The 12,587-nt window shown below is 36.0% G+C and overlaps 1 protein-coding gene across 2 annotated transcripts in view; it reads right to left on the reverse strand.

Annotated features, from left to right (window-relative positions):
• Positions 1-12,587, reverse strand: part of FMN1 (formin 1) — a 128,463-nt gene that overhangs the window by 33,232 nt on the left and 82,644 nt on the right. For both annotated transcript variants that reach the window (XM_064713532.1, XM_064713531.1), the window contains one exon: positions 8,698-8,790. In XM_064713532.1, the coding sequence (XP_064569602.1) occupies positions 8,698-8,790 (93 nt within the window). The remainder of the gene's footprint in view (positions 1-8,697; positions 8,791-12,587) is intronic.

Here is a 12,587-nt window from a genome sequence, read left to right on the forward strand (position 1 = left end):
CTTTTCCAGGCTTAATGGTGTGAAATTACAGAGCACAGGGGACAAACACAAGGCAAGAGTGACCAGTGTGAGGTTAAGTGACTGGGGTCTCCTGAGACCAAGTGTATTTGGGCTTTTCATTATCTAAGTGCATGAATCTCTTCTATCCAATCCTTTCCAATTCTTGGCTCTGCTCTTTCCTTGCAGCAGTATCTTCCATGTATGTAAACAGCTGCTCATGAGTTATATAATCTAAAGTAATGAATCAGTGAGCATCTCCATTTCCTTCAACAAACCTTTGATACTCTATCTGTTCAATTCTGACTTTGAATATCAGAACATGAAGACACAAAAGGAAAAAAAGAAATAGGAGATCATGCAGGAGATTCCTAAGAGTATAGTGAAAAAACCCAGCTGGACAAAAAGAAGAGCCTAATAGGATCTCTATGCAAAGCCAGCATATATAACCTACAGTTCTATTTACCTCTTAAGCCTATCCTAAAGAGAATGGAAGAAATACAGTGGATTTTAACAGCAAGTAGAGGTTACAATGAGAATTTAAAGAGGATGCTGAACTCCAGATAGCTGATAGTGGTTATAGTAAAGGCATCAGTAATTCTAGGAGTAGATTTTATAACTATCATATACATAATAATTTTGTATTAAATCAAGGGTATTAACACGAACATTCATTATGTCACTTAGCTGCTATTAATCCTTCTCTATCATGTCATGCCAGTGACTTTGTAACAGCCATGGTAATTCAGTATACCACAATCAAATTGTAAGGAAGTTGGAAGGAACTGTTTTCTATAGGTTTCCTCCTTGTTTTCTAAGAGGAGATGACCACTGCATTTTCAATTACCAGTTTTTCTAAATTACATTCATAATACACAATAATCTTCCAATCTGTATAGTAAGAAGTGATATAGTGAAACTGGCTATAGTAATTTGATGTACATCTGCTTCAAAAATAATAAATTGAAAGTTTCCTGAAAAGTCATAGCTGTAATTAACACCAATTTTCAGGACTTTGATGTTGATAATTCTTCTGGTAGTGTGGGAGAAAATACTCACTTCAGAGCAAATTCTTGTTCTTTGAATCAGTTCATTGTCAATATTGCATTACTTAGGAGGCATATGGATGCAATCACATTCCAGGACAACTTATTTGGTGTCTTATGGACTGGGGCTATTGTCTAACTATATAATCTCAGAGTACCCAGCAGTAAGGTTCTGTGCTTTGCAGACTCATGCCAATTTATGTAAGTCACTCTTTCATCTGTTTAAGTATGACAATCTTTAGAGTGATGAAAACAGTTATGTCTATCACAAAGTTTGAAAGATTAAAGTAATTCTGCTCCTGGCATATAAAACAGCGTTCCAGATCTGAACACAAACTCTGCCTGCTCTGTAATGTCATTGCTGGGAAGCATAAAAAGTTTTAAGCAAACATTATCACTGCAAGGAAGTATGACATATTTTTCATGTTTGACACTGGACATAAATATCCTCCCACACTGTTTAATGTGAGAAATGCATATGTGTGGCAGAGATAATAAAACATCTCAGTGAAAACAAATGAAATGAAAAAGAAGTTACGATAAGTAGAACAGAAATAAAGCTTTGAAGTTAAAAGTCTTCATATCTGTACATTTTATTCACAAGAGGAAGAAGCAGTATTTGATATGCAGAGTGGATAGTCACACAATCTGGAAGAGTCTCGTACTATGGTTATCTGTTCAGAGAGATAAATTTTAGCTGACAGAAGCAGCTTCATACTTGCAGGTAAGAAAAATCTGGTCAATTGGAAGACCCTTGCAAGTGCTATTGCTCTTGTGCTGTTGTTTACACATGGTATTTTAACAGACAGCTGTTACTGAAATGTAACAGTGTTCTTAAAAATGATTCTTGATTTTCTTACTTCACTTGTTCAGCATTAAAACATTCAAGAGCTTAACAAATAAAATGCAACACAAGCACCATAATCTGTAATCTGACATGTATTTTAGAGCAGAGGAATACAACACAAGTGGGAAGACAAGTATGTGATAATTTCATATACAATTTTAGAATACTTCTATTTCTTTCTGTTAATGTTCTTGGAGAGAAAAGCTGTAATTTTACTGCAGAGAATCAAGAATTTTAAATAGTTCCCAGAGGTTTCTGATATTTTGGGATGTCATTACAGACAAGCTTTACCAGGTAACTGCTTTGAGTAACAACTTAAAAGATAATCTCTGTATCTGTCTTAAAAACAATATAATATTGTCACACTATGAAAGAAAATAAGTGACAATGCAATTTTCTTCCTAATCTTTGACTGTAGTAAGATGTATAAAGCTATGTCCTGATGATATTAAGAGAGAAAAAATAAGTATTATTTTATCTTGGAAAAATGGTGCCTCGGTTCTTGACTTCTGATTCACTACTGCTAAATGACATTAACATCTTGCTTTATACTTCATAGACTGCTTTGAGAGAAAAGCAGCAATTTTGAGTGGAAATACTTTTTTTCCTGTAACATAATAAACTATTATATTATCTTCCTACACCCAAAATATGTACAGGGCTATAAGCTAATAAAAGGTTGCTTTTCCAGGGTTAATACAATAGATGCTACTAGATGAGAAGATAATTCACCATGTATGAGCACCTGAATCCACCATGTATAGCACAAGAACAACATCTTGGAGAGAATATTTACATATTGAGGAACTAGTAGGAAACGATGAACAAGAAATTCAAAGTTGGCCAGCTGCCATCTTTTACCATAGACTCATAGAATGGTTTGGGTTGGATGGGACTCTAAAGGACATCTCGTTCCAACTCTGCTGCCATGGGCTGGTTGGAACAAGTAAACCAAGTGCTCAGAGCCCCATCCAACCTGGCCTTGAACACTTCCAGGAATGGGGCAAATCACAGTTTCTCTGGTCAAATTGTTCCTGTGCCTCACCAACCTTACTGTGAAGAATTTCTCTCTTATTTTCTAATCTAAACTTACATTTTTTTTCAGTTTCAAGCCATTCTCCCTTGTCCTATCTCTACATATCTTCGTGAGAAGTCCCTCTCCAGCTCTAGATTTAGATACTGCAAGGCAGATTTAGATGCTGTAAGGTGTCCCCAGAGCTTTCTCTTCTCCTGGCTGAACAGCCTCAACTCAGCTCCAGCCTTCATGGCCTTCTTAATAGAATTTATTTATTATCTTCTTTCCCAATGGACTACCTCAATAATCCTCTGTGGTGCACATCAACAGGCAGATAAGTAAATGTGGCTCAAAATTCCTGTTCTATACCAGAAATCCATTTGAAAGTGCATTGGACTGGATGCATGCCCAGGTAGCTACTGCAGCCTGGCTAAAGTTATTAAGATGAAATCACTCAGCAGTTAAAAGTGGATTTGTGGACTGTTTCCATATGGTTGCTAAGCTTGTCTGAAAAACTCACTAGCTCCTGACATAATACTGTGGTGACTAGTTTGGTCTATGACTGTTTTTCTATTGCACAGTCCCATAGATAGCACAGTGTTGACCTTTTATGTAGTATACAACACACAGCAGTTGTAGCAAAGCAATTAATCTAACCAATGTTTCCCAAATGTTAGGCTAGAATTCTAAACATAGGACAATTTCTTTTTGTTTGGGATTAATCTCAATAGATGACTCTATTTTACTAATCACTCCCTCTCCATCTTGCTTGTTACCTTGGTCACATCAGTGTATCACGCACCTTTCCCAAATAGCTTTACTTTCCACTACTAATGAAATTCAAAAATTGTTCTGTTTCGACATCAGACTACTCACTTCCCTGACTCTGTTCTAAATTAAATGAATTCCTGTAGTGGCAGAGTCTTCATCATCAAGATGCTTTATTCTTAGAGAAATGAAGAGAAGCAGATACGCTTTTCCTATGCTAACTAGCATAAAGACTTCATTTTCACATTCCAGTTCATGAGGGAGGAACCCAAGCCCAGATTTAAGTTTTTGCATGCTTTCTGACCGGGACCCAATGAAGAAGAATTTGGAAACATATTTTACAAGATCCTGCATGAATTTATTTCTACATTTACTAGAATGGACAAACAAGATGAAATAGTCAGGTGGCAAAATAAGAAAGAAATTTAATTAACATTAGTCACCTACTCCTGTATGTCATTTACTTTCTCATTTGTATTATTCTTGAGGGAATGCACAAGGAGAATATGAAACACCATGGAAAACACCAATGGTTAATAGCCCTTCTAGTGACCTGCACATTTGCAGTAACAAAAGTAATTTTTTCTCCTTTTCAAAACAGAGTAGTTTGCGTCTTTCTCACAGTCATCTAAGTATTCTGATTTCTTTTTGGTGAGAGATAGTTTCATATGAAAAGAGGAGTTTTTTTCTAAGAAATTCTGAGCAAGAATTTAATGAACTAAAGAGCATTCCAGACCACACAATAATTTCATACTTTCAAATACCTTCTTGCATATCATAGCAATTTAAAAGGAAAATAATTATGAATATATTTTTAACCGCCCCACACGGTAATTTCAATGGAAATACAGTAAGTGAATACTAATTTATAATAATCAATAGTTCTCCATACTATAGGAAAACTAATATAATTGTTGCACATAATTAGATTTACTAAAGAATATTTCAACTTTGTGAATAATCTAAGCCTTTTCCAAAAAGCATAGGCATATCAAATGCAGCTAGTGAAGCATTAAGACAGTTTACACAAGATGTCTTTAATGTGGGATTCACTAAGTACTTGACAAAGATTATCTTTCACTACAAAAACTAGCAAGAATCATTATTTAACATTCTGTGTATCAGGAAAGAGGGGCACTCTCTGAAAAGGATATTAACCAACTGCTACCATCACATATAAAGTAGCTAAACTGGGAATAGAACCCAAAGCTTCTGGCACCTAATTCCCTGCTGAAGGCACTGGGCTACATTACATGCAGTTATACAAACCAGCACTGACATCAGCAGAAGTACAGTTTATCCCCTCTAGCATTTTAGAATGTCAGTCTCCATAACACTCTCAGTGTTTTTTGTTACAACACAGCAAGTATTAGATTTAATTGGTATTAATTACAATTAGGAAATGTAAACACTTCAGTATAAGCAAACCGGAATTTTTTTTCCTTACAGTATTTCCAACTTCACATTGGCTAGAAATGATGGGAATTGCGCGTGTGGGAAAAACCTCAATATCTATGAGTTCCAGCCGCAAGTTTCAGAAAAGCATCTGAGTTTTGAGTACTTGCTGTGAGCTGGCAGAAAGATAACAGACAATTTTTTCTTACGTTTGCTAAATCAGCCACAACTCTTTTTTAAACAAACAAAACTGAAAACAGATGCTTATTGGATGCTCAGTATTATCAGCTAATTTCAGAGAAGCGGCTGAGTTTGCAGACACCTCTGACCTTGACATTTGTCCAACGCCTACTCTAGTGCCATTAATCAAGATGGATTTCTGTGTTATTTTTCCCTATCTTTAATGTGGAATTCTATAGGATTTCCATTCTAATGCCCCAGAAAGTACCATCCACCATTATAAAGATTCAAATCAATCAGGTGATTGACAGAAAAATAGAGTCAATCATTGTAGAATCTGACAACCTACTGAAAATTTATTTCAGAATAAGGTAGAATTAGGATGTCAAAAGATGAGAAGTAAATGATATAAAATTAGGTGTGTCTGATTAGATACCATAAAGCATAACATTATAAAGCAAAAGAAGAACAAGAGAACATGAGAAAAAGTGGACAAGTGTGTAATCCAGGTGGTTTTTCTCCTTCTAGTATACAAAAGAGCTCACTAAAAAGTGTCCCAATAAATGTAATACATAGAACTTACTGTCCTAGGACAGCTGCAGGAATGTATTCTCTCCCTCTCTTTTTAAAAAAATATATACATTATTTGCACACATAAGGATAAAATTTTCTGTCACACTGACAAAGATAAATATACCTCACTTTTCACATCAATAGGCATAAACAGGGAAAATATTTAGAAGAGTATGTTTTTCTATTTGAAATGATAATGCACAATTCAATTGCAATTTTATCTAAAGCAGAACTAGTCTTCTTCCAATATCAACTGGGTACTTTTATAATATTCCACGCATAAGAAAGTGGAGTATGATAAAAAGGGTAGCTCAGTATTGCAGGAGAAACCAGGTACTGGGTTGGCTTTATTTTTTAAGACTGTGTTGATATGATTTGCAATTCCTTCTGCTGGTTTTGGCTGGTGTGGAGCTAACTTCACAGGAACTCCTATGGTGCTGTAAATTGGATTTGTGACCAAAAGAGTGTTGATAACACATCCATGTTTTAGCTGTTGCTGAACAGTCCTGCACAGCATTCAGGCCTTCTCTATTTCTAATGCTGATATGCAGAAAGTAGGCTGGAGATGAACAAGAAGTTGGGAGGGGCCAAGCCAAATCAATCAAAGGGATAACTCATAGCACAGAACATCATGCTCAGAAATAAATTTGGGAAAAAAAGGAGGAAGCAAGGGAGAAATTCAGAGTTTTGATGCTTGTTTTCCTAAGTAGAGGTTATATGTGATGAAACACTGCCTTCCTGGTAATGTGAAATTTAGAAATGTGTGTTCTAAATGGAACTTAGAAATACTGTGGCCAACAAGATTAGGGAAGTGATAAAACACACTGTACTTGGCACTGGTGAGGCCACACCTTGAATCCCATGTTCAGCTTTAGGCCCCTCACATAAGAGAGACCTTGAGGTGATGGAGTGTCCAGAGAAGGGCAGCGGAGCTGGGGAAAGGTCTGGAGCACAAGTCCAACAAGCAGCAGCTGAGGGAGCTGGGGGTGTTTAGCCTGGGGAAAGGGAGGCTCAGGAGGGGCCTTATCACCCTCTGCAACTCCCAGAGAGCACAGGGGGTCAGTCTCTTCTCTAGGGTAACAAGTGACAGGACAGATGTGTCAGGGGAGGTTCACACTGGATGTTGGGAAAGATTTCTTCACTGAAAGGGTTATCAAGTACTGATCCAGGCTACCCAGGAGAGTAGTGGAATAACCATCCCTGGAAGAGTTCAAAAAGAGTGCATAGGGACATGGTTTAGTGGTAGAACTGGCAATGGCGGGTTAATGGCTGGACTTGATAATTTTTAAGAAGTCTTTTCCAGCCTTAATGATCCTAAGAAATGGATCATTTGTCTCCCCATGGAGGGGCAGCAAGCAAACAGCTGAGTGGTGCTAAGCTGCCAAGTGCACAGACCATGAGAGTCCTTGTGAGATCCAGGGTGCAGCAAGAATTACAGAATCTGTGATACCATTGTGGAAGACACCATTTGGTCAGGGTCCTGGCAAGACCTGGGCAAAATCGATTATTACAATATTTTGGCAAGCTAGATCAAGAAACATGCTGGAGATCATAATGGTTTGTAGAAATACAAACACATACACGCACACACACACACATTATATATATATATATAAAATATATATATACACATATATTTAGTACTAATTCAATCTTGATATCATTGTTAAACTGTAAGTGAAAACTTTCAATTAAATGCATTAGAAAGACGATGAAACTGTCCTGCAGTGACATCAAGATTTCCATTACATTTTTTGTTTTAAAAATTCTGTGGTGAGGAATTTGCTGCTTAAATACTGTCCAAATACACTTGCACCATGGCCTGGGAGAACTGCAAAGGAGAATATCAGCTTATTTACCAGTACAATGTAACTGCTACTTTTGAAACAGCTTGTTTTTAATTGTCAAAGTATTTACACAAGACAGCCTAATGAAACAAAGTTATTAAAAAGACTTTAGGACAACCTTCGTAAAAAGGATTAAGCTAATTAATAAATTACTACAATAATCTGAATGATCACCAATATTCTGTCTGGATGAGCAGATTCAGGTAGTTTAACTGACTTCTCAGATAGAAAACTGTTAAATTGTTCACCATTTCTATGAGAAATGCAATTAAATTCTCAACAATTCTAATATCTCTGTCAAAAACACAGATTTTTTTTGTTTACCCAAGAAGATTGTACTCCTACAAGGAGAGGGGGGAAAATCTCTTCCTGCATATATCTTCCACAACTGCAGAAGCAATGGTGCTGTAAGAAGCAGGCGATGGGGAACACAGTAGGAGAAACAGGAAGAAGCAGGACTGTTGTTTTCAACAGCAACCTGCATTTACATTGCCCTCAGTTGAGCACCAAGTTGCACCTTGGTTTTCACCCACTGCCTCCAGACTCTAACCTGGTAAATCACTTTTTTAATGCTTATTTCTGTCTCACACAAGACAAAAATCTTTAAATATGAATAAGTCAGTTCATAAGCCCAAACTAGGGAGAAAAGATGACGTATATATGTGGACTTTCTCTAAAAGAGTGTCTTTCACTCTTTTCTTTTTTAAGTCTTTGAAGCTTTATATTCCCTCTGATAAATTTCGTCTGTGATTAATATATTTTTCATTTTGCCTACAAATAATAATAAAGAACAAAGCACAAAATAACCAGTGGGAAATGGGTGAGATCAAGGGAGTGATTAGCTTTGACAAGTGATGTCCAAGATCTGTATAACATATATCAACATATATGAACATATATTAGGCCCATTAGGAACATAATCCACAGGAATTTTCAGAGGAAACAGATATTTAATGCAGCTTCTATTACACATAACTTTATAAACCACTACACTATTCGGCAGTAAGATTTTTTTTCAGATGTGGTTACCTTTCTGAAAGAATTCCTCTAATTTCTCCTTGAAGGGCTGGAGATGTTCTTCAGAAGACTCTCTGCAAACTAACTTCATCTGCTTTTCAGAGGCTACAAAAAGATGAGACATATTTATGACAGAAGAAATGTACCAAAAGTAGATTTCAGCTCCATAGGAGCCTACCTCTAAATACTCACCTGAATTTACTTTAGAGGTTATAAATAAGCACTAAGAAATACAAATACTAGTCAAGCATGCTAAATAAAATATTCTATATGTGTTTAAAGAGTAGAATTTGTCTTTAGTAAGGAATTTGTTCTAAAACTCCTGCAGTGTGCTAGGGCTTGCTAATAACACAGCTTGCCTCACACACTAATTCTAGATGGTATATTTAAAGCTTTAAAGTCTGTTTCTGTGGTGAGTGGAGGATCCTTTGTATCTGAATTGATTTTAATCAATCAATGTCAGGCATCCTATACTCAACCATTTTTCATGAAACAGATGCAGAAATTCAGCATTACTTGAGTATTCCATCCCCAGACCATGATATGAATTAGTTGAAGTATGTAAGAAAGTGAACTTATATATAAGTGCAATTTGTTTACTATTTAATCTATCTGCTATTTTAAGAACCAATGTCATGCCAATTTCTGAAAAACTTAATTTCATTTGCCAATGAATTTTAACAGGCCTAGAACGTCTAATAAACTTAGTGCATTCCAGTGTTCCACATTAAAGATGACAAGAGGCAGAAATCAAACTGAAATTACTTTCCATTTAGCAAATGAATTTATAAACCACTACAAAATTTTTCTTCTACAATTTTTCATTTCCAAGAAGCAACACTTAGATGGAAACTTATTTTGAAGTTAAACCAAAGACTTACAGTTTGACGGCATGAACTGTATTCACACCATATTGCTACCACCATTAAACAAAATTTAATGTAAAACTGTTGAAATGGAAGTTGAGCCTGCGTGATTAAAATGTCCCATTATTTAAATTTGCAATGTAGTGTAAAAAGTCAAGGGAAGGTTGAAAATAGATGCATTTTACTGTGCAAGTAGTATTGTGCTTATAATCCCTTGGACCACCAGGACGTACTGAAAACAATCACAGATTTTCAATTAATTGAGAGCAGAAATACATTTGGTCAATTCTTATAGCAAAATACCCATTCCCACCCAAGACTATATTTCAATTTAGCAACCCTCCATGACTCAAACTGCAGGTTGTGTAAAATGGCCTGGGCTACACTCTAAGTTCATCTTTAATCTATGGTCTTTTATCCGGTAGCACATGAGAAACCTTTCAAATGATTCAGAGCAGAGTAAATGGATATTTGTTTGTATGCCAGAAAGTAGGCAGAATGGAGTGGTGATTTAAACACATCATATTCTGTCTTTTAAATACATAATGAAAAGCTTCTTTCTGAAAAAAATGTCTTTCTGAAATTCTGAGGAATCTGAGGGAATTCTGAGGAAGCTGACAGCTATCACACCATACATACAATTCTCCTCTCACCATTCCAAAATAATCATTTGAGAAAATGAAAAACCTGTTTCAGCATTACTGAGTTCAAACAGATGCAAATTCTCCACTAATGTAATAAACTTTTGGTTCTTTTCCTGGGTATGAGCTGTATGTTAGTGGAATTGAATGTAATATGCTATTTTGAAAATTGTTTATTTCTAAATGAGCTATTGCAGAAAAAAAAAAAAAGGAAAATACAAGTGTGCAAAAGTATTTGAAAGCCCTTACAAATTGTTGAATGTACATCATGCTTCACCCACTACAAATCTTGGCCACAGAAATGGAAAGCATTAGCAAAACATTAAAACAAAGTTGGAAACTGCTGATTATCAGTTTGCCACTGTCTTCAGATTTAATGCAGTACTTGGCTCAAAAAGTTCTTTAAAAATCCCCAATATAAGTGAAAATATTTACAAAATAGAATGTCTCTCACTTAATGCCTATTGGGCAATAGTCTTAAAACTCCACAGACACTTGTAAATCTGTCAAACGAATCATGGCTCATAAACAAACTTTCATGTAAAGAGCATTTCTGTGTCAATCAGACACAATTTGGAATTTTTTAAGCACCATTTTAAAAGTAAACGCAAAACCAGAAATAGTTTAAAGTTGATAACAGTAAATTACTAACTATTTACTCGCCGGAACCCCTCAGTAGCATTTACAGGAATCAGTCTGACAGCAAAACCCAGTATCAACACCATGAATTCCTATAAACCTGTCAGTGCCACTATCCCCCATGAGTTATGCCTCTGTGAAAGCTGCTGAAGCTGCCCTGCTCCTGTCTGGTCAGAGCATGGCAGGTAACACTGCCAGGCTCGCTCTTCCACTCAGCTACAACGCAAGTATATCTTTGACAGAAGGACTACTATTTGACAATTCTTTTTTAGAGCCCTTGCCTTTTCTGTTTCCAAGAGTATTTGAAATAATACTGCAAATGAATTCAGTGCAGGGCTAAATAATCCCAAATTTCTGTGTGAGAGAATCCATGATCTTTGGCAGCACACAAACCTGTTACGCTACTGGAATCTACACACCCAGATGAAATCCTAATAAACCTCTGACAAATTTCATAAATTAATATTATTCAGCAAGTGCTATATCATTTTCTCATGATTTAGTTCCTTTGGTATTACTTTATTACTTTTTTGTTTGGAAACAACTTTGCAAGCTAAACAAATAGTTACTGGTGCAGAGGCATGTTTACCCATTGGACACCACTGCAGGATCTGGTTATAGTCTCCTGTTATTACATGCACTTAGGTACACACTCACTGGAGCTGTTCACATGGAATTAACTGAATGCCTTTTGCACTATCTACAGCTTTTGCATTTCTGTACAAACTTGCATGTAAGTTTCTTTTCAGATAGAATTTTAAATAATGTACAAAAGGCAACAGATTCATCTTGATTCTGTGGGAATGTGGTAAGAACTTTAACTTCCAACAGCAAGAGGCTATGCTGCTACTGACTCAGAAAAGTTTCAGAGACAGTTTTTTATTTGCACTTTTGGACCCATATTGATCATCAGTACATACAAATAATAGGAACCCACAAATGTTCAAGCACTACCACCAAAGCCAGAGCAGGGCTGACTAATATGGACGTCTGTGAATAAAGCAGAGATTTCCCTCTGTGGAGCGGGAAATTCTCTGAGACAAAACTATCTGAGAAAAGCATAAATGGGCATCAGACTGTGGTAGCACTCTGTTCTCAAGCTCAGTCTCTGCTGCCTTAAATGAAAGTTAACAATTTAACGCAAAAAAGTGTTAGCACACGTAAAACTACACCCAACCTACTAATTGCTTGTATAGCTACTGTTCTGTGAAGATATTTTCAGCTAATTTAAAAGAAGAAATATTCTATATAAAGAAGAAGAAATGCTTCTATATAAAGTTTCTTTCTTCACAAATTAATAATTCCTTTTTCTTAAAAAAATAATCCAGAGGATGGAAGATAATAAGTCAAAAGTCAGTCTTTGAAAGACATTTCCTCATGACACACAGAAACATGTAACTGTTTAGGTGCTCTAGCTGTCACATATAAATGAGACGGAAAAAACATTTCAGTGACACATCCTAAGATGTGGAAAATGAAATAATTGAATTAGTGGCATACAAAAGAGTTTAAAAAGTTCACCTGCCCTGAATGAGTCAGACATCTTGACAATTCTCACAAGTTTGATCAGATGTTCCACCTTGGGCTTTTCTTGTAAGTTCAACAACATTTTTGAACGTTTAGAGTTAGTGATGGCATACAGAGGAACTTTCAGGCCTATATTAGTTTCAGCTATTCTAAAATTTTTTTAGCTCCTTATTTGGTGAAAGGGCACCAACATATTATACAAATCATTTAAAAACCCTTCTGTTAAAAT

The sequence above is a fragment of the Zonotrichia leucophrys genome, chromosome 5 (genome assembly GCF_028769735.1).
Source record: "Zonotrichia leucophrys gambelii isolate GWCS_2022_RI chromosome 5, RI_Zleu_2.0, whole genome shotgun sequence".
In the NCBI taxonomy this organism is placed as follows: Eukaryota; Metazoa; Chordata; class Aves; order Passeriformes; family Passerellidae; genus Zonotrichia; species Zonotrichia leucophrys.